Source organism: Lutjanus erythropterus, chromosome 17 (assembly GCF_056507025.1).
Source record: "Lutjanus erythropterus isolate fLutEry1 chromosome 17, fLutEry1.hap2, whole genome shotgun sequence".
NCBI classification, from domain to species: Eukaryota; Metazoa; Chordata; class Actinopteri; order Lutjaniformes; family Lutjanidae; genus Lutjanus; species Lutjanus erythropterus.
Window position 1 is genome coordinate 14,507,643 of NC_139333.1, and position 18,420 is coordinate 14,526,062.

General features: G+C 37.6%; 1 protein-coding gene across 1 annotated transcript; it reads right to left on the minus strand.

Annotated features, from left to right (window-relative positions):
- Positions 1 to 1,183: 1,183 nt before the first annotated feature.
- pax10 (paired box 10) lies at positions 1,184 to 17,917 on the minus strand. The gene is made up of 9 exons (XM_084740670.1): positions 17,773 to 17,917; positions 11,639 to 11,757; positions 10,085 to 10,317; positions 9,798 to 9,995; positions 5,727 to 5,809; positions 5,455 to 5,611; positions 4,531 to 4,604; positions 2,198 to 2,330; positions 1,184 to 2,095 (listed from the first exon to the last, which is right to left on the minus strand). The coding sequence occupies exons 3-9, from the start codon at positions 10,188 to 10,190 to the stop codon at positions 1,995 to 1,997; spliced, it is 852 nt and encodes a 283-aa protein (XP_084596796.1). The 5' UTR covers positions 10,191 to 10,317; positions 11,639 to 11,757; positions 17,773 to 17,917; the 3' UTR covers positions 1,184 to 1,994.
- Positions 17,918 to 18,420: the final 503 nt, after the last annotated feature.

Genomic DNA, 18,420 nt, shown 5'->3' on the forward strand with positions numbered 1-18,420 from the left:
TAAAGTCATTTCTATTGTATGGACAGTGTTGCCAAAAGAAGAAAAAAAAAATCACAGTTTTTTCCATTTTTACCTCCTCTACCTTTGATTGTCAGTCCCGCAAGCAAGCATCTGCATATGATCGATTTAAGACAGCCTCATTTTTATTTGCTGTGTAATGAAGCTTGATTGTCACTGGATGATAGATATGGTTCATTAGTGATGTACAAAAAAATCCCTGCTAATCCAAGTGTGTATCACTGCTAACTGCGTTATGGAATTGCTTGTTTTTTTGATGGACTGATTAAAAAAGGCGTACTCATATATATACAGTTTATAAAACAAAAAAGAAAATTGCATTACTGTAGTTTTTGGCAAAAATACGTGATACCTGATGCTTAAATATGCAATATTTTCACATTTAGCCTTGTACCAGACAATATCTGACACCAGTATTAGTATTGTGCATCCCTAATGATTTATTTGAGCAAATCAAATTTGTGCTTCGAGGATGATTTGAGTCCACAACGTGCTACATTCTTCCCTCCAATAATATCTGACAATATTCCACAGTTATCTTCATCATACACAGATGTCTGTACAAAAATATGCAGTATCAGTCTTAGTGTAACATTGCTGGCAGGGTAGGTAGGATTTACTTTTTTTTTTTTTTTTAATGATACGTTTTAGTAAAAGTGATTGCCATAAGCAAGTCTAAAATCTTCACAGTAGCCTCACACAGCTTACGGAACAAGCTCGCCATCACAACATCATTGAGCTGCTCAAGTAACAAGAAACTGTGGTTACACTTCACAATACAGACATCTGCTGGCATCTGCTTAGTAGCACTGAATCACTTGTTTCAATAAGTGAAGAGCATATCTGTTTGGTGGCATTGAGCCTTCCTAAGTCCCGCCCCTTTTAACTCTGGGCTCCAATAACAGTTGAGCAAACCTCAGTCAGCTTTCTCTCTCTGTATATATGGACACATCTTCGGTTTGCTTGCTAACCAGCTATCTAAGGACTGATGTAGTTTAGCTACCTAGTTCACTGGCATTTTCCTAACAAAAGCAATGCCAATTTAACTGTCCTATATTTAGAATATTTTCACCGCTTTGCTGTATGACAGTCTTTTCTGACAGATGGGAAACCGCTGTAATAACTGCCAGATATCACTCTCTCTCCAAACCAACCAAACCACTGATTATTGATAAATACCTCACTGAACCCCATTTCAAATAATCCAAACTACCCCTTTAAGGACCAGTACGCCTGTCGCTGGTCCTCTCCATCAGTCATACACATTGCTTTGGAAATCACTGGCTATCAACCTGTTGTGTTGTTTAGTTTGAGGACATGTTGGCCACCTCTAAGGATAATCTTAGTTTAAACATTTGCAGCAAAATAATCTAAGCTCCAAATTCCACTTACTGGCTTTCCAGAGCTTTCAATCACATCTGGTGTTGTATAATAATGATCACATCTTTCTGTGTCTTTGTTAGGGTTAGTTTTTGGATCATGAAACTTTCAGTAAAATCTAAAATGTTCAACACAATAAAATATGGTAAAACCTTTGAAGGATCCAACGCTAATTCTCAACTATCAGGTGATAAAAAGTACACAGTGTAATCTAAACCCTGACATTAGCTTGATCCTAATCTTGGCTCTATTTTAATCCTACGCACACCTCAAACTGATCCTATTTATAATCCTGACCTCAGGCCTATCATTAACACACTATCAAATAAAAAACGTGCAACCTGATAGTACTAAGCAAATACCAGCATGACTAGAGTACTGTCAAGTGCAACCAAAGCTGCTCTTGGCTGAATTTGTAAACATTTAATGCATTTCGGGGTCTGCAACTCATTGAGGCCCCTCTATAGCTCAGTCCTGTGCTTCCTTAAAACCCGTGTGTCCCCCATATTGTTTTCTTTCTTGACACTTTTTTCTTACATGCTCCTTTTTCCCCCTTTTATCTTTTGTGTTGCTGGTCAGCAGCGATTGTCTGTCGTTCACTGTAATCTGGCCCAGTACTGGCCCAGGTTATGACTCATGCCCTGCTGCTCAGTTCCTGGAACCTGGACCGGGACTGAGACGCCTGGCGATATGAGCCCTGAGAGGAGGACGAGGAGGAGAAGAAGAAACACAGACAGTTAGTCAGTCTGTGGAGTTTCATTTGCTGTCAGCAGCTGCAGACAGACATAAAGTTACTCACCAGTGTTGGAGTTGGCTGAGGGTGGAGTCTGCAGATGAGGGGAGGAGTACGCCGATGAGTCAAAACTGCGCGGTGCAGAAGGGGACGGAGGCAACATGCAGGAGTAAGAGGAGGCCGACTGGGGAGGAATAGACTGAGAGTGGGCATAAGACAGGAGAAGCAAGGGAGAGGAAAGATTTGAGTTAGATTTACATTGAAATAACAAAAAATAACTGTATTATGTAAGCAAACCTTTTTTTTAAATCTGTATTTTACCTTACACTACACTTCTATGTGGTATAAGGGCAGTTTGAATTAGTGCCAGCATTGCTTCAGTTTAACCACATGGAGGTGCTAGAGTTGTATTGTGTGGTAGGACTGAAGCACAGCAGCAGCCCACATTATTTGTATTACATATGTACAATTATTTCACTGGTTTTCTGATCTTTATGTTTGGCTTGATCATCCTTTTCTTCTTCCACTGTTAATATATCATTTAAATGGTTGTTCTTTATGATTACTTTTGTTGTGTGGACCCATTGGAGACTAATAACTTTGTGGAAGCTAAATCAAATAAACAAAATGGGACTACTAACGAGAGACAAACCGAAACGTCTGCTCACCTTGGCTTGTGGTAAAAATATGATTTAATGCAAAGATTTTAAAAAAGTATTTTCTGTATAAGTCATGATAAGTGGTGGAAAGATTGCTAAAATTCTGTACTTGAGTAGAAGTACTGTTACATAACTAAAACATTACTTAACTACAAGTAAACCTGAATGTGTGTAAAAATACTTTAGTGAATGTACAAAGTATTCTTTTCAAAAGCTATTCAGAGTATTGGCTACTTTTTAACTGCTGATGTCTAATGCATTGTCAATAGCAGGCATTCAAAAGTTATTTCTCCACATCTTCAGTCTAGATTACACCAAACTCTTGCAGATAAAAGGCTTGGGTATTAATTCAAATTGTAAGCCTAATCAGTAACTAATGATGAATTTAAAAGTGACTAAAAAGTAACTAAAATTGCAAACTCTAACTAAAATGACAGACTTAAAAAACTCACAAAAGTCCCAAGAAAACAAAAAACAAACAAACAAAACTGAATTACAGTAATCTGAATAGTTACAGTTCATTACTTCCACCCTTGGTGCAGACTTTTCGGTTGGTTTAATGTATCAGCTGAAGTTCATGAAAGAAGAGAGTAGAGAATATATCTTAACATTTATGTAAAACAAAAATGTGTGTGTTCATGTTGTTGAGGCTTTGATAGTAATTTTGTCCAATCAAAGCAGGGTGGAGGATGAAATGCTGTGTGCTTTTCTCTAACAAAACCTCTCCTGGATATAATGTCAGTCAACATATCAGTGAGTCCAATTTCCCAAGATTATATATATAAAAAACATAAATTAATATAAAAATAATGTAAAAAAACAAAACATTTTTCTACCTGCCAAAGGGCTAGTGAATGTTCAAATTCTACTAGCCACTCATTGTTTTTTGGGCTGGTGAGTGGAGTGAAGTAAATCTACTGGAATATTTTACCAGAATTTGACTGGTAGCTGGAGCTAATTTTGTGCCTTGTTTGCAAAACGGCTGTTTCTGCCAAAGGCGTCTCCAGGTTGTGCAAAATGCAGCTGGGAACCATCTAGTTTTAATATTGATTTCATTACAGGTGATCCTCAAACAAAGGCTTGGCCTGCAATGATCTTTTGACCCCACTAATTAACTGTGTTTGCTTTAATGTGATAAAAAACAATGTTGTATTTAGCCACAAAAACAAATGTACGTTTCCAGGTCCTTGTACTGGATTCTCTGCCTAAAGCCATGCAAACAGAAGAGGGAAGCAGAGTTTCATTTCCATTACCCTCATGAAGTCTTCCAAATAATCTTATGGAGGAACAGGTGAGACTATTCAGTTTTATGAATATCAAAATTAAACCTACTCGAAAATCAAGATTTTGGAGTTTTTTTTTTGTTTTGCTTTTTCAAGAAAGTCAATATCAGATTTAAAATCACTGTGTAATTCACATATTTCCAGATTTGCTTCCTTCTTTATTTAGGAAGGGACTATGCACATTAATTAAAATGATCACTTAAGTCATGTAAATTAGCCAGATTTAGCCATAGGGGCTAATTCTCATCTACAGTCCCTGGATTGTAGCAGTAGTATTAATATCTGCAGTACTAGTCATTTATTTACATATGTATTTTCATCATCCTATGTTTTATACGCTTGACGTGAAGTTAAGGAGTTAACAAACAGGTTCTCAGGCTCTAAGTCGATGACCTGCTTTGGTAAAGTTTGGAAGGTGCTGATGAAAGATGAATGATGATGATGATGAATGTCCGACCTGGACTCCAGATGAGAAAACTGACAGCGAGCTGTAGCTGGGCAGGGACGACTCAGCCTGACTCAACATGGACCCTGGAGAGAGACACACACAAGAGAGCGAGATTGTGAGCGTGCACACACACACACACAGACACACATTTAGGCACACATGATGGGAACATCTCGCAGTGGAAACGTTGTAATATAGATGCGCTCTAATGGAGAAACTCTAATGGTTTGCCTGCCTGCAAAATGTCAAGCAGGGGTGCTCTGAAGTTTGTAATTATAAACTAGTGAAATATTTCTGTCATTGAATATTTAAATCAGACAGAGATTTAAAGGAGCAATATGAAACAATTGAACATCCAAAAATAGGTACTGCAGTACAAATAGGGAATTGGAGCAATAGATGGTATATTAAGTAGATTGTTAATGTACGATCTGTGGTTGAAGTGAGTTGTTTCGCCCTGTCCCCTCCTCCTCAGACTCAAGGAAGCTCAGGCCGACCACAGGAAGAAGGAACAAGGACAAGTCTTTCACTGTAAGTTGATCAGCTGTTTGTGGCTGTCAGTTGTCTGTCAACGTAAAGTTAAACCTGTTCTCCTGAAAACAAAAGCCCACTGCTCTGAAAATACACACTCTGGAGCTGGACTTCAGTGACTTCCTGTCTCCCTGCCTGGAAGATTCCATTAACATACTGCTCAATTTAACTGTTACAAACATCTAAAATACTATTACTGATTTTTTGCTCAGTTTGTGAACATTCTGCATTAATTTGAACTCTAATAAACATGAAACAGGCAAACAAAAACACAAGTTATAGGCCAGAATAGAAAATTCATAGCATGTTTCCTTAATCTCTGATGTCGTATCATGGTCATTTTATGATTTAGCACAGTAAATATATGACAGTTTCATCTTGCAGCGCTGTGAGCTGGTTTACCTGAACTGCTGCCATGCTGCTGATGATAAACAGACGTGTTGAAGGAAGTGGTCAGAGGAGCTTGGCTCTGTGAACAGGAAGTTACACCCCCTGACCTCCTTTGATTGCGCAGCTTCTCCTCCCTCCTCCACTTGGCTCTTCGGTTTGAGAACCACACCTGTCAATCAAAGAGATCTCTTCATCATGTATGGGTGTATGTTAGAGCGGCGAGACTACAGCATGCTCTGACAGGTTGAGCGTCATTTTTAAACAAATTAAAAGAGTTCCTTTACCTGTATCCTGGCCTCTGGTAAATCAATCTTGTTTGCCAATCTCTCCCTCGCAAAGACATCTGGGTAATGTGTCCTTTCAAACTCTGTAGAAGATATTATCTAATGTCAAACACACAGTGTGAGTCTTAATCGAGGATGACAGGATGACTGGAGAGCAGCTCTTCTGATCACCCTTGCTGTGCGGTGTTAACATATTTTGCATTTGCATCTGTCTTTTTATATTAAATGAATATTCAAGCTTTATCTTATAAGAATGTATCCTAATCATCCTATAAATTATTTCATTATTTTTGACAGATATTAACCTTCATCAGGTAATTATTACTGCTTAAGATCAGCATGCCTAATTATCTTGCCATGGGATATACAAATCCAGGAAGCTGAGATGTATCCTTACAACCATATTTGAAATATTTATCTGTTGCACTTTGTATAAATTATTTATCATTATGGAACACGCAGAAAGTTCAAATGAAAGGATTCAAGTTGAGACGCTGTCTAAGCACTTAGGCCGACTGAAACTACACTGAAGAGGAAAAATCCTTATAGGTTTTCATTTTGTCATCAAGCATTTTATTAAAATGATCAGTATTATTGATTTGCGGCGTATTACAGACACACAGGCTTGAGGTGAGTTAATTTAGTGAAGTCAGCGGTTGATGTGTTTAAACCGCAGACAGTTTTTGTGAGTGAGACTTTCTGTATCAGAGTTTCATTCCTCAATGTGGCAGTTAATTTTTAGTTGACAAACTGCTGACATTTTTGTTGTTGACAAGTTGAAACAAGAACATGCCTCACCCACTAAATGACAGTCTGAGTCATCCTAATGAACTCTGAGGTTTCAGGTCTGATAATGGAGACGTCTTTATAGATTAAACTGTCTGCACTTATAATGTTAGTTCAGCATGTCAATTAGGGCTACACGATATGGTAAAAAATAAAATCATATGTGCATATTTAATTATTTTTACAAATATTGTGATTGCAACTGATATATCAGGCCTATCACAGCTATATCAGTCTATATTGGTGCATATATGTTGCCCAGTGTGCCCCTATATGATTTAATTTACACATATATTTTGCTCCATTTGAGTTTTTTATTTCTAGCTATTTATAATTATTAGAAATAACAGTGGAAGTTTACTGTTTCAGTGTCCAGGTATCATTTGACAATAAAGTTTACTGTTAAACTGTAAAAATATCCCGCCTCCATTACATACCTTTGTCACAAGTGTTCAACACTTTTAAGCGATCATTGCACATATTATATATGTTGTATTCTGTATAAAGAATATTGGTCCATATATCGATATCAGAATTTTGATTGACTTGTACTCTACTATCAGCATTCATCTCAAATTGGGCAGGCTCTACTAGGAATGATATTTTTTACATCACAGTTTCCATTTTCACTGAAAAAAACACTATTAAAATCATGATGATGTGACATTTGTTGGAGTCTGTCCCAAACAAACATGTTTTCTTAAATGTGAAAAACAAGATTTATAGGCCAGAACATCCTGCAGCACTACAGTTCTTCTTTATAATGCTATTTTGTCACACATTTTTCATTAATGAAAAATTGCAGCCTCTACAATTTGGATATTGCGCTAACTGAGCAGCCCGAATGCCAATATGATGACAAACAGACAAACCAAAAGAAGACGGACTTGTTTGCACATGAAAAGGCAGTAGAATTAGTGATTATGTTTTCTTTTAAATATAAATTGCTAAGGATATAACATCAACAGATTACCAGCGTTGTAACTAACTGGATACTAAATTTCACACTGGTAACACATGGTTAATAAATCCATATTGCACAGAGACAACAACGCTGGCTCTGTGAATTAAGTCTGTCTCACAAATTGTTATAATTGGCTTGGTTATAATTGGCGTCTGTGTCAACACATGATTGTTATTGTGCCTCGGCCGCGCACTGAGGTCAGTGTACCTCATTAATGTCATTTGCACAGAGTGACCACACTGATACGTTTCCACTCGGCTGCACAGTGGACATTGCGTCCTTATTTAGCTCAAGGGCCCCGCTGCAGCCACATCCAGTCAAGGGTGGCTTTCTGATCCCTCTCAGCGGATATATCAGGTCTACGAGGGCCACATCTCGCTGCATAATACAGCCACAGTAATGATGCATTATCAAAACTACTGCATGTACACGCTGCCAGAGGCTTTTTGGAGCAGATCAGGAATATTTGTGGAGTTAAGATCTGGGATAATTTGCATCTGGAAGTGATCATGGGCGGCAGTGTTTGCTCGCTCCTGCAGGGATTGATAAATGTTAGGGGTATAAAGATCCATTGATCTGGATCAATGTATCGATTTAAAGGGATAATTCGGGAGATAGTCTGGGAGATTCTGCAATGCTGTTTTCCTGTGAAACTCCAGCAGTGTTTTGTGGACTACAAAACTAATACTAATCAGTTGGCGTGAGGGTGAGTAGATAATGACTGAATATTCATTTTCGGTGAACTATCCCTTTAATGATCAACTATCCAATATCATAGATGCAAAGTGAAAACATCGACCTGTATCACCATCTCTAAGCCTTTATTACAAATTTCCAATCTATAACAATATGTGCATTTTATATATTACTGACTCACTGTTGAGTTGAATTATAAAAATTTGTTAAATACTGTTAAGCAGGGTTTTATGTGTTAGTGCAGTCAATTAAATTGACTACAAGGAGTTTTTAACTGGTTGTGACTGCTATATGACCCACATAAGCAAACGTGGCCATTAGTGAGAAGATCAGCAATTTCTATATAGCTGTTTTTAATGGCTGCCACTGGGTCGGATTCTCCTTGAAATCAACATGAAACGAGTCGATGTTTACAGTTTCCCAGGCAAAGTTATAGTGAGTAGTATGTTACCCTGTTAAAATGAAGCAGGAGGAGATTTTTTAGTTTTCAGTAGTAGCACTTTTGTCCATAGGGGACTCCAAAAATATGAAAGTTCCTTGTCATAGCTTTAAAATAAACTTTACAGCACGTAATCAGCTCTAGATATTTAGCTATTTGTGTTTTTTTAATGACTAAAAGCATAAAAGGAAGGGGTGGCAGCTTCTTCTGTATACGATATAGTCTCATATCGATTGCAGGCTCCTGAATAAAACAGAAATTGCATTGTGGCAAACTTTGTGACATGAATGAATATCCAGGGTTGGGTCAGATTACTTTGAAATGTAGTCACTTACTGAATACAATTTTTGCTATTAATAACATTATTCTTCAGATTCCCAAAAAAATCAAATCTAATCTGAATACTTCTGGATTACTTCAAAATCAAACATTGACAATATTGCAAAGTATACTAACAAGCGGACACAGCCACAAATATTCTTTTTAAACATGTCAAAACATTTTCAATGCAAATACAACTATTTTTGTATAAGGTTCTTCTTTGTGGAGCAGTTGTCTAAGAAAACCCATATGTCAATTGATCTTTTCATGAGTTAATAGAGCATTGATTATCATGAAAAAAGTTTCATACTTTTAAAATTGCCATATTTTAAACTAATCAAAAATGTAACCATGTTATCATTGATAATTTACCTATTACATCATGTATTTTTGTTATATATTTCCTTCTGTTTTTTTAAAATATTTCCTCTTGTTTATATTGCCTGTTCACATATTTATTATTTATTGATTTTTAATGATGCTTCTTTCAATTTTGCTATCTACTTTTCTGCTGGAACACTGCAAATTTCCCCGTTGTGGGACTAATAAAGGATTATCTTATCTTATTTTATCAGTTGCTACCCAGCCATGCAAATATTGCATTGTTGTCAAAACAATCGTGATGAAACTGATTTACACCCCTAATAAATATCCTCTTCTTAGATTAATAATCAGGCACAATACCTAATTTCTCATATTGGGCTGCAGCATAAGGTGTAAAGACTATAACCCAATAACAAAGGTGTTGGCAGGGGAAAAAAGCAGCAGGATAAGCTGCGTCATGACACACTCTGGTCTGGCTCGTGCCCACGGAGGACTGCTATTGGCTGAAGGGGAGCGCCGTGCGTGCTTTCAGTGGCCTGACCTTTCTCCAGAGCCTCGATCTGCTCCTGTGTGAAGCTGGTCCTGTTCCTCTGCAGCTTCCTCTTGAGCTGCAGCCTCAGCTGAGACTCCTCGCCGTCGTCCCTCTCAACCGGGACTCCTCCTCCTCCTCTGCCCGTGCCCCCTCCCCCTGCCTCTCCCCCCATGCTGCCCTCGGTGTCCAGCAGACAGCCCTCAGACACTGGTGACAAAAGAGACGTGGGAGTGTCAGGAGAAGTTGGTGAAACAGCTACAAGTGCCACATTTAGCTGAGAATCCCCCCCTCCTCACCTGTGCTGTGTTGCGTCTGGACACCGGTGGGATCATGGTACCAGTTGTTAGGCCCACTCCAGTTTGAGCCGCTCTGCAGGTTCAGCATGGTTAACTTCTCATACATACTACGAGCGTCCAAACCACCATGAAGAGAAATAAAGGAGTCGTCCTGTCCTATGCGTGTCTGTCCGCCCCTGTTTACTGTCACCTTTGGCTCCTCTCTCCCTCCTTCGATCCTCCAATCCTTCCTCCTGATGGGAGGATGGGAGGGGGGAAGAGGAGAAGAAGAAGAAGAAGGAGGGGTTCATATCGCATGAGTTCACACATGGTCGGCATTGTGGTGAATTAGCCTCATGATGACAGACAGAAATGGAGTTAGTTACATGCCCGCTGTCGTAACGTGTGTGTGTTATACATTGGTATGCTAGTATACCATGGGGAGTGAAGGTACATTAGAACCCACTCTGAAAGCCATGACATTTATTATGCTACTTGCTTTTAGCTCGATCTGTGCTGGTGTGGTGGCATGAGCATGCACCCGAACACACGTATGCATGAAAAGACACAAAAACTGACATCGCACACACTTACACAAGCTTAACGAAGAAAACCCCCCAAAAACATTCAAACAAACACGAAATTTAAAGGCAGAATCACCAAGATTTGTTCGAGCTAGTGATTGTTTAGTGTCATTCTGAGGAGGATGTCAAATACTGACGTACTGAGTTGGTAAAATGTCCCAGGCATAGCAAAATAATGAAAAAATAAGCAAATGAAGGTAGAGGGCAGGGTCTCTGCAGATACAGCCACCACCACACACTTCCAGTGGGTCACAAGTAATGATTGAGAGGGATTATGTGTAGATGCAACTATACAATATTTTTAAGGAAAATCCTGCATAACATGCCTTTAACTGTCAATATAAGAGCCAAGTATGTCCATAAATAGAGCTGCAATTAACAGTTATTCTTATTATTGATTAATCTGACGATTATTTTCAAGAATACTCATTTAGGCTATAAAATGTCAAAATATTGTGAAAAATGCTCATCACAATTTTCTAGAGGCCTTAAAAATTGTTTCTTTCGTCCAACAAACAGTCCAAAACCCAAAGACTCAAACGACAAAGAAAATCAGCAGGTCCGCACAGTTAAGAAGTGGAAACCACCAAATGTCTGACACTTTTGGTTGAAAAATGACAAAATGATTAGTAACTAATTTTCTTTTGATCATTTTGAATATCATTATCTGCATAAATAAATTCCTAAGTTAGTTCTCATCTTATCTTACATTCCCATTTTTCAGGAAAATTTCCACTTTGTAGAGTCAGAAAGGAACGCAAACGTATGTCAGTACTAAGCCAAATCGCTCAAACTACCGCAGCAGCACAATGTCAAAGGTCAAACTTCACTCATTTGGGTGAAGCAGCCTCGGGATCTCAATTCATTCACCCGATTTTCACTTAAATTCCAGAGATGATTAACTTGTCGTCGACCAACGTCCATATTAAAGAGACGATCTCAGCACATTCACATGAAAACGCTGCACAGACTGGATTTTTTGCAAACTTACCAAGAGTCCAGGTGGAACGATGATGCAGGGGGTCCTGCGTGTTACTTCTTTCCTCCTCTGTGGACCTTTATTCCCCTGTTCCCCCCGCGTCCCTTGTTCTCCAGCTTTGTTGACAATAACTGTGTGTGTGTGTAAAAGGAAGGAGAGAGTAGGAGAAGAGAGGAGATGGAGAGAGTTAGACAGGGTGAGAGAGAGTGAAAGAGGGAGAGGAGGGGGCTCTGGAGAGAAATGCGTCTGCGGGCACTCTTGTCCTCCGAGCGATGGAGAGAGAGAGATAGAGAGGGAGGGAGAGAGGGAGAGAGAGGGAGCCACCGAGGGGTGACAAAGTGAGTCAACATCAGTGTCAAGTTTGAACTTAATGCCAGCGAGAGGAGGAGGGGAGGCCGAGAGAGTGGAGCATAAAGCACAGATAATGGAGAGATAGTAGATGATAAATAGATGATGGGCTTCAATTTTAGCCATAAATTTCACATAAATATTGATTATAATGGGCAGTCAAGCGTGTTTGTTTTTTACACAAACACATGTGCGACCAGACAACTGACATGTGTAGATTAAGCTCAATGTTCACAACATTTTTTATTGATCCGCGTTTGGATAACTACACTCAGAGTTGAGAGGATTACTTTAACTCATTTATGTCCACAGAGGAATTTTATCATTTCCTTTACAGCACTTTAAGTTCTAGCTGAGCTAAGCATAAATCCATTTATTCTCGAATCATTCCAAGTATGAGGCCATAGCCTAAATTTTATTAACATACTTTAATCCTTTACTCATTTATCCTGAAAAATGATCAAATGAGTAACCACACATGACTAACAACTAAATGTAGTATGAGGCAGAAATGTCAAAAACTACAATGAATTATATCCAATGCTTGGTACCATTTGATCAATATATATTATAATCCAGTGTAAATCTGACATTTAGTGTGTTAAATGAATGTTAAACTTATTCTTTGGGGACTTCTGTGTTTTGTATCCACATGCCTGGACGCTTTACACAACAAATTTTATGTTTCCATCTCTAAAATTAGGACTTTTTCTTGACACGCAAAATATAAACCATTAGTGGGTTAAAAGTGTTTTCTGATACAATTATTGATTACCTAAAATCTAAAATCTAGTCAGCAACATCATCCAAGTATCATATTATTATCATTAAAATATTATTACTTTCCATTAATTTTGGATTATCACAGTACCAAATATGGTTTAAATTTTTATAATAATCCCCATTTCTGCTAAATGTATCTGTAATCTGATTACATCTTTTTTCTTCTAGTCCATTACCATGACTTTTTTGTATCCTATTTACATAATCCAGTTACATGTAATCCGTTACTTCCCAAACTTGGCTGGCAGGTTTTACATTAAAAACGGATGCCGAGACAATTATTTATTACCTGTTGAAAAATGTAGATTGTAACCTAATCTAAGTACCAAAATATTAAAGTAATGAAACTTGCATACTTTCCATTACTTTTTTATTACCTCAGCACCAAATATGGTGAACTTATTTATCCTTATATAATAGTTTATGTTTGTTGGTAGGTTTATTAGTCGTTTAACCAGCTGTTCCCTCCTCTGATATGTGGTAATGTGCATTTAGCTTAATTGTGATAATTATACACATTTTAATGTACTATGTGAAGTATCCTATTCACACTTCCTCTATAAACTTTCTATTAAACTGACATAAACTTATTCTGGGGCCCACACAACGTCCCAGTAATGAGCATCAACACCCACAGTCCCAAAATAATCAGTCAGTAGTATTATGGTCAGGTTAGCTATATGTATGCAAATATGTCTGTCTGTATATACTGATAAGGACAGGTATTTGTGGGATATGTATAGATATTTGCATGTATATGGATAATAATCCACTTTTTTGTTCTAAATTGCACTCTGTGATGCACCAAAAACATTTAAGATACAATGGGAAGCTTTGTATCTTGTGTGTGTATTTATTTATTTTTTTTCTCTCTCTCTTTCAAATTGATGTTTTTATATAGTTATTCTATTTCTGTATGTATATGTACCCCTAATTAAAAAAACAATAAATATTAATACATTAAATCCATAAATATTTTCATAATAATGTCAGTTAAAGATGATGTCCAAACACGAGCCTGGGCTTCAACTAACTATTTTCAGTACTTATTAATCTGCTGAGTCATTTCTGGATGAGCTGATTAATTGTTTGGTCTGGAAAATATTGAAAAATGATCTTAATTTTCTAAGAATTGTCTTTTTTGGCAATCAGTCCAAGACCCAAAGAAAGAAAAAGCAGCACATTTTCAGGTTTGTTTGGTATTTTTGTTTGCAAAATGACTGAAACGATGAATCAATTGTCAAAATAGATGTAGATTAATGTTCTGTCAATCATCTAATTGATTATTTGACTACCTGTTTCTGCATTACCTTCTTTTCTTAATCAGCAACTTGATGTCACACTCATATGAACTGACTCATTTAATCCTAGCACCAGTTTTTTTTTAGGCCTACAGTGCTGTAAACACTCTATTACACCAGGGCTCAAAAATGCACAGAGTTTAAGTTACAGCCAGAGCACCTATGCATTGTCCCCTGATTGCAGAGGTATTGTTCTCCTGCTATAACACACAGAGGCCTCACAGCTATGGGACAATAAACAAAGGCATTGTCTGGCCCCACAGTGGGTTAAAGGAGCACCATACAGAAACCTTTGACTGTAGACACACACGGGGTCTGATGTGAGGTGTAAGTAATGACGCAGGTATGACGGTATGTATGGTCAAGTCAAAGAGCGAGAGCAGAGCAGAAGCGGGGTTTAAATATATCTCTTTGCAGCGGAAGGGAGAGGAGAAGAGAGAGATGGAAGATGGAGGCAGGGAGGCAGAGGATAGAGAGAGTGAAGAGGAAGTATGTGACTTTGGGGTGGGTGTAGGGGCTTGGGGATGGGGAGGGTGCCAGCTTGTTTTATTTCCGGTTGACAAGACTTTGCGCTCCCTTTCTCTCTGTCGCTCCCTCTCTCTTTCATACTATGCTATTCTTTCTCCGCTGCCCCCATTGCTCTGTCTCTCCCCCCTCCTCTTTCTCTGTTACTTTCCTCCGAGACGTGCCTCGGAGAAAGGAAAGGACTTGACAAGTTCAAAGGTAAAAAGGAGTAAGAACAACGGTGGAAGAAGAAGCATTCAAATCCTTTAGTTAGGCTAAGTAAAAGTAACAATATCACACTATAGAAATAATCATGACAAGTTAACTTATTTCTGTTTTCATCTGGTTTTATCTTGATTTATTAAAATGTAGTTAACCTTATTTCTGTTTCACTCTTGCCTTAATTCCACACATCTGTTATGCACATGTACTGTATGTCTTCATGCTTGTACGTGTATGGCTCTACTTATGTGTCTCTCTTTGTGAACCACTTTGGTGCAAAACAGGTTTGCTTTTAAAAGTACTATATAAATTAAATTAACTTGAAATTAATAAACTTTTTTTTTTTTACATTTTATTACGGCTGCGAATAATGATTACTTTCATTATCCATTAATGTGCCTATTATCTTAATGATTAATTGTTTTGTCTAAAAAATGCCAAAAAAAAAAAATTGAAAACAGCTCATCACAATTTCCCAGAGCTCCAACTGCAATCTTCAAATTGCTTCTTTTGCCAAAGATTCTTCAATTAATATCACAAATGACAAAGAAAAGCAATAAATCTGTGCATTTAAGAAGCTGGAACAAGCAAATGTTTGAGTTTTGCTAAAAAAATATTGAAAAAATGTATTTATTATCAAAATTGTTAGCAATAAAATTTCTTTTGATCGACTAATGAATTAATTGACTAATTGTTCCACCTTGACATTGTATTAAAATATGAGTACAAAGATATTAGCAACCAAATTTACTTTAAGAAGTTAAATTAGTTCTTGTTATGCAGAAGGACTATATGTGATATTAGTGTATTATTATTATTGACCCATAAACATATAAGCAGCATTTTAATGTGCATATCTGGTTAAAGGTTGAACTCATTTAAGCTGCTTTATATAATGTTGGGTTCTTTCATCAATGCTTGATATTTTGCAAGATCACCACGCTGTGTATAAAATCATAATCTATTACTTATGTCACAACATCATGTGGAATATTGCATCCATGTCATGTACAATATTTTTCATTACTATTATTATCATGTAAAATATTAGGGTTGCAACTAGCAATTATTTTCATTACTGAATAATCTGTCGATCATTTTCCTGATCAATCAATTAGTTGTTTGGTCCATAAAATGTCAGAAAAAAGGTGAAAAGTCCAGCATGGCATCCTCCAATGTAGTCATAATTGACTCATTGTTGCAGCTCTACAAAATATTATGTTTAATTTCATGTGCAATATTACTTTTGATTACTTATCAATACCATTGTCAATACTACTTTTCTATTTTACTTTACTTTTTAAATTATCGTATCTTGCCTGTTTTTTGAATTTACTCCTTTTACACTTAAATTATATTAAATACTGTCATTTTGTAGCAATCTCTGGCACAAGGATTTATAAAGCTCTATCTTATCTTATCTTATCTTATCTTATCTTATCTTATTTTAACATTAGTAACTATATCAAATAAATGTTGTGGAGATGAAAAACAATGTTTGCCTCTGAAATTTAGTGTAGTAGAAGCACAAAGTTGCAAAAGTGGAAAACTCATGTACAAGTAGTACAAGTAGTAACTTTACAAGATTTGAACATATAAATGCTGGCAAAGAACAAAAGTAGAGCCTGACTGACACTGGATTTTTGGGGCCAATGGCAATATGATATTATGGGGTTAAAAAATTCTGATATCGATATATTGGTCAGTATTCTTTATACAGAACATAATATACAGGACATAAAATACGTACATAAACACATGTTTTGCAATGATCCTTCAAGAGTTAACACTTGTGACAAAGACATGAAATGAAGGCAAGATGTTTTACAGTTTAACAATTAACTTTATTGTCTAAAATGACATCAGGGCACTGAAACAGTAAACTTTCACCAGTTTTTTTGAGTAATTATAAATAACTGTGAGTAAATAAAAAAACACAGCTAGAGCAAAATATATGTGTATATTAAAACTGAAATATACAACAAATAAAAACAATCTGCATTATTTTCTGTTATCCTATCTTATCTTACAACTAGTAGCTATATTTAGCAAGTTGATGTTGTGGAGTGAAGAAAAATACAGTATTTGCCTCTGAAATTGAGTGTAGTAGAAGTATAAAGTAGCAAAAAGGGGAATTACTTGTGCGCAAGTTCCTGAAAATTGTACTTTTGTAGAATATTTGGCAACTTTGAACATGTAAATGAAGGGAAATAGAAAAAAAGAAGGTAAATGAGGTGAAGCTGAGTCACAAAACTGCTTGAGTAATTTAAAACTAAACCTAAAGACATGGTATTAGCGCCCCTCATCCCACCCCCGCTTCAGTTTCTAGCTGGTTACCCTTTTTGTTTTCCCTTTATTCAGAAATCATGGTTGCATCTTATTGTGTTCCAGTTGTTGGAATGTGGCTTAACCTATGTGATCCCTATGTGCTGAGTGCAATAATGTGTGTGTGTGTGTGTGTGTGTGTGTGAGAGAGAGAGAGAGAGAGAGAGAGAGAGAGAGAGAGAGAGAGAGAGAGAGAGACGGCCGCGTGCTTCACTGCAAAGATTCATGTAGCTCCAGGACATGCATTTTTTTTTTTAGTGCATCTTGTTAGTTCATTCCTGTCACCTCTCTCTCTGCCTCTCCCTCTCGCCATCCCTTGCTTTTTCAGCGCTGAAGGGGGGATGGGGAAGGGGTGGTGGTGGTGGACGGGGCTGGGGGGGAGGCGGCGGCGGTGGAGGCAGTCACCATGGTTACAATGCCACGACAAATATTCATCAAGACGTTAAAATAAAAACAAACGGGAGTGCATTATAATTGCTCTTACTGACTGGATCCTATAATGCGTTCATATATTATGAGTGAGGGGAGCAGAGTGGAAGGGGTTCGCACACAAAAAGACACAGTTAAGTGATTAAAAAAGTGATTATCAACCCACCTGAGGGCAAACACACGTGTGACATACACATTTCAACTCGTTGTGTACAACTTTATTTTTGCCATTACCTGTTTATGGAATTCCCTGTGACTACTTTCGTGAGTCTCTCCTCTCTTTTCTCTTTGTCCCTCCATCTCTCGCTCTTCCTCTACTGTTGTGTAGCCCCAGGCGATACTGTGATGTGTCCTCCCTCTGTCCCTCCCTCCCTCTCCCTCTCTCTCTGTCCCTGTCACCTTCAATTGCTCTGTGAAACTAGACACACTGCCTGGGGCAGGGAGGCAGGGAGGGAGTGAGGGAGGCAGGGAGGGAGGGATAGAGGGAGGGAGGAGAGGAAAAGAGAGAAGGAAAAAGAGAGACAGCTTTATAGACAGACAGAAGGAATAAACATTTGGTGTCATGTAAAAAAAAACATATAGGATAACATTAGTACAGATGTGTGGCACACTCTAAAGACCAACTGAGATCACAATAATGTTCACACTTCAGCCCAAAACATAAAAAACTCACAAAATTTATTTCTGGAAACAAAAAAATCAATGACATACAGACATCTACTAAATTTAGGACAGTGTTTGACCTTTGACCTAAGTGTTTGTCCTAATTCCACATGTCTTCAAATCAGTGTGCTTGGTCACAATGCTGTTTATTTTGGGTGCACTATAACCCAACTCCATCTCTTCTCCCATATACCTGTTAAACTGGTTTCCACAAGGAGA

What these genes read in the sequence shown, in the direction of transcription:
- pax10 (XM_084740670.1), bottom strand. Translation starts at nt 10,190, where the DNA reads ATGTATGAGAAGTTAACCATGCTGAACCTGCAGAGCGGCTCAAACTGG. An exon ending in GCAGCATGGCAGCAGTTCAG is followed by an intron (nt 4,605 to 5,454) that starts GTAAACCAGCTC and finishes GTCTCTCTCCAG; the next exon opens with GGTCCATGTTGAGTCAGGCT. An exon ending in TTTTCTCATCTGGAGTCCAG is followed by an intron (nt 2,331 to 4,530) that starts GTCGGACATTCA and finishes GCCCACTCTCAG; the next exon opens with TCTATTCCTCCCCAGTCGGC.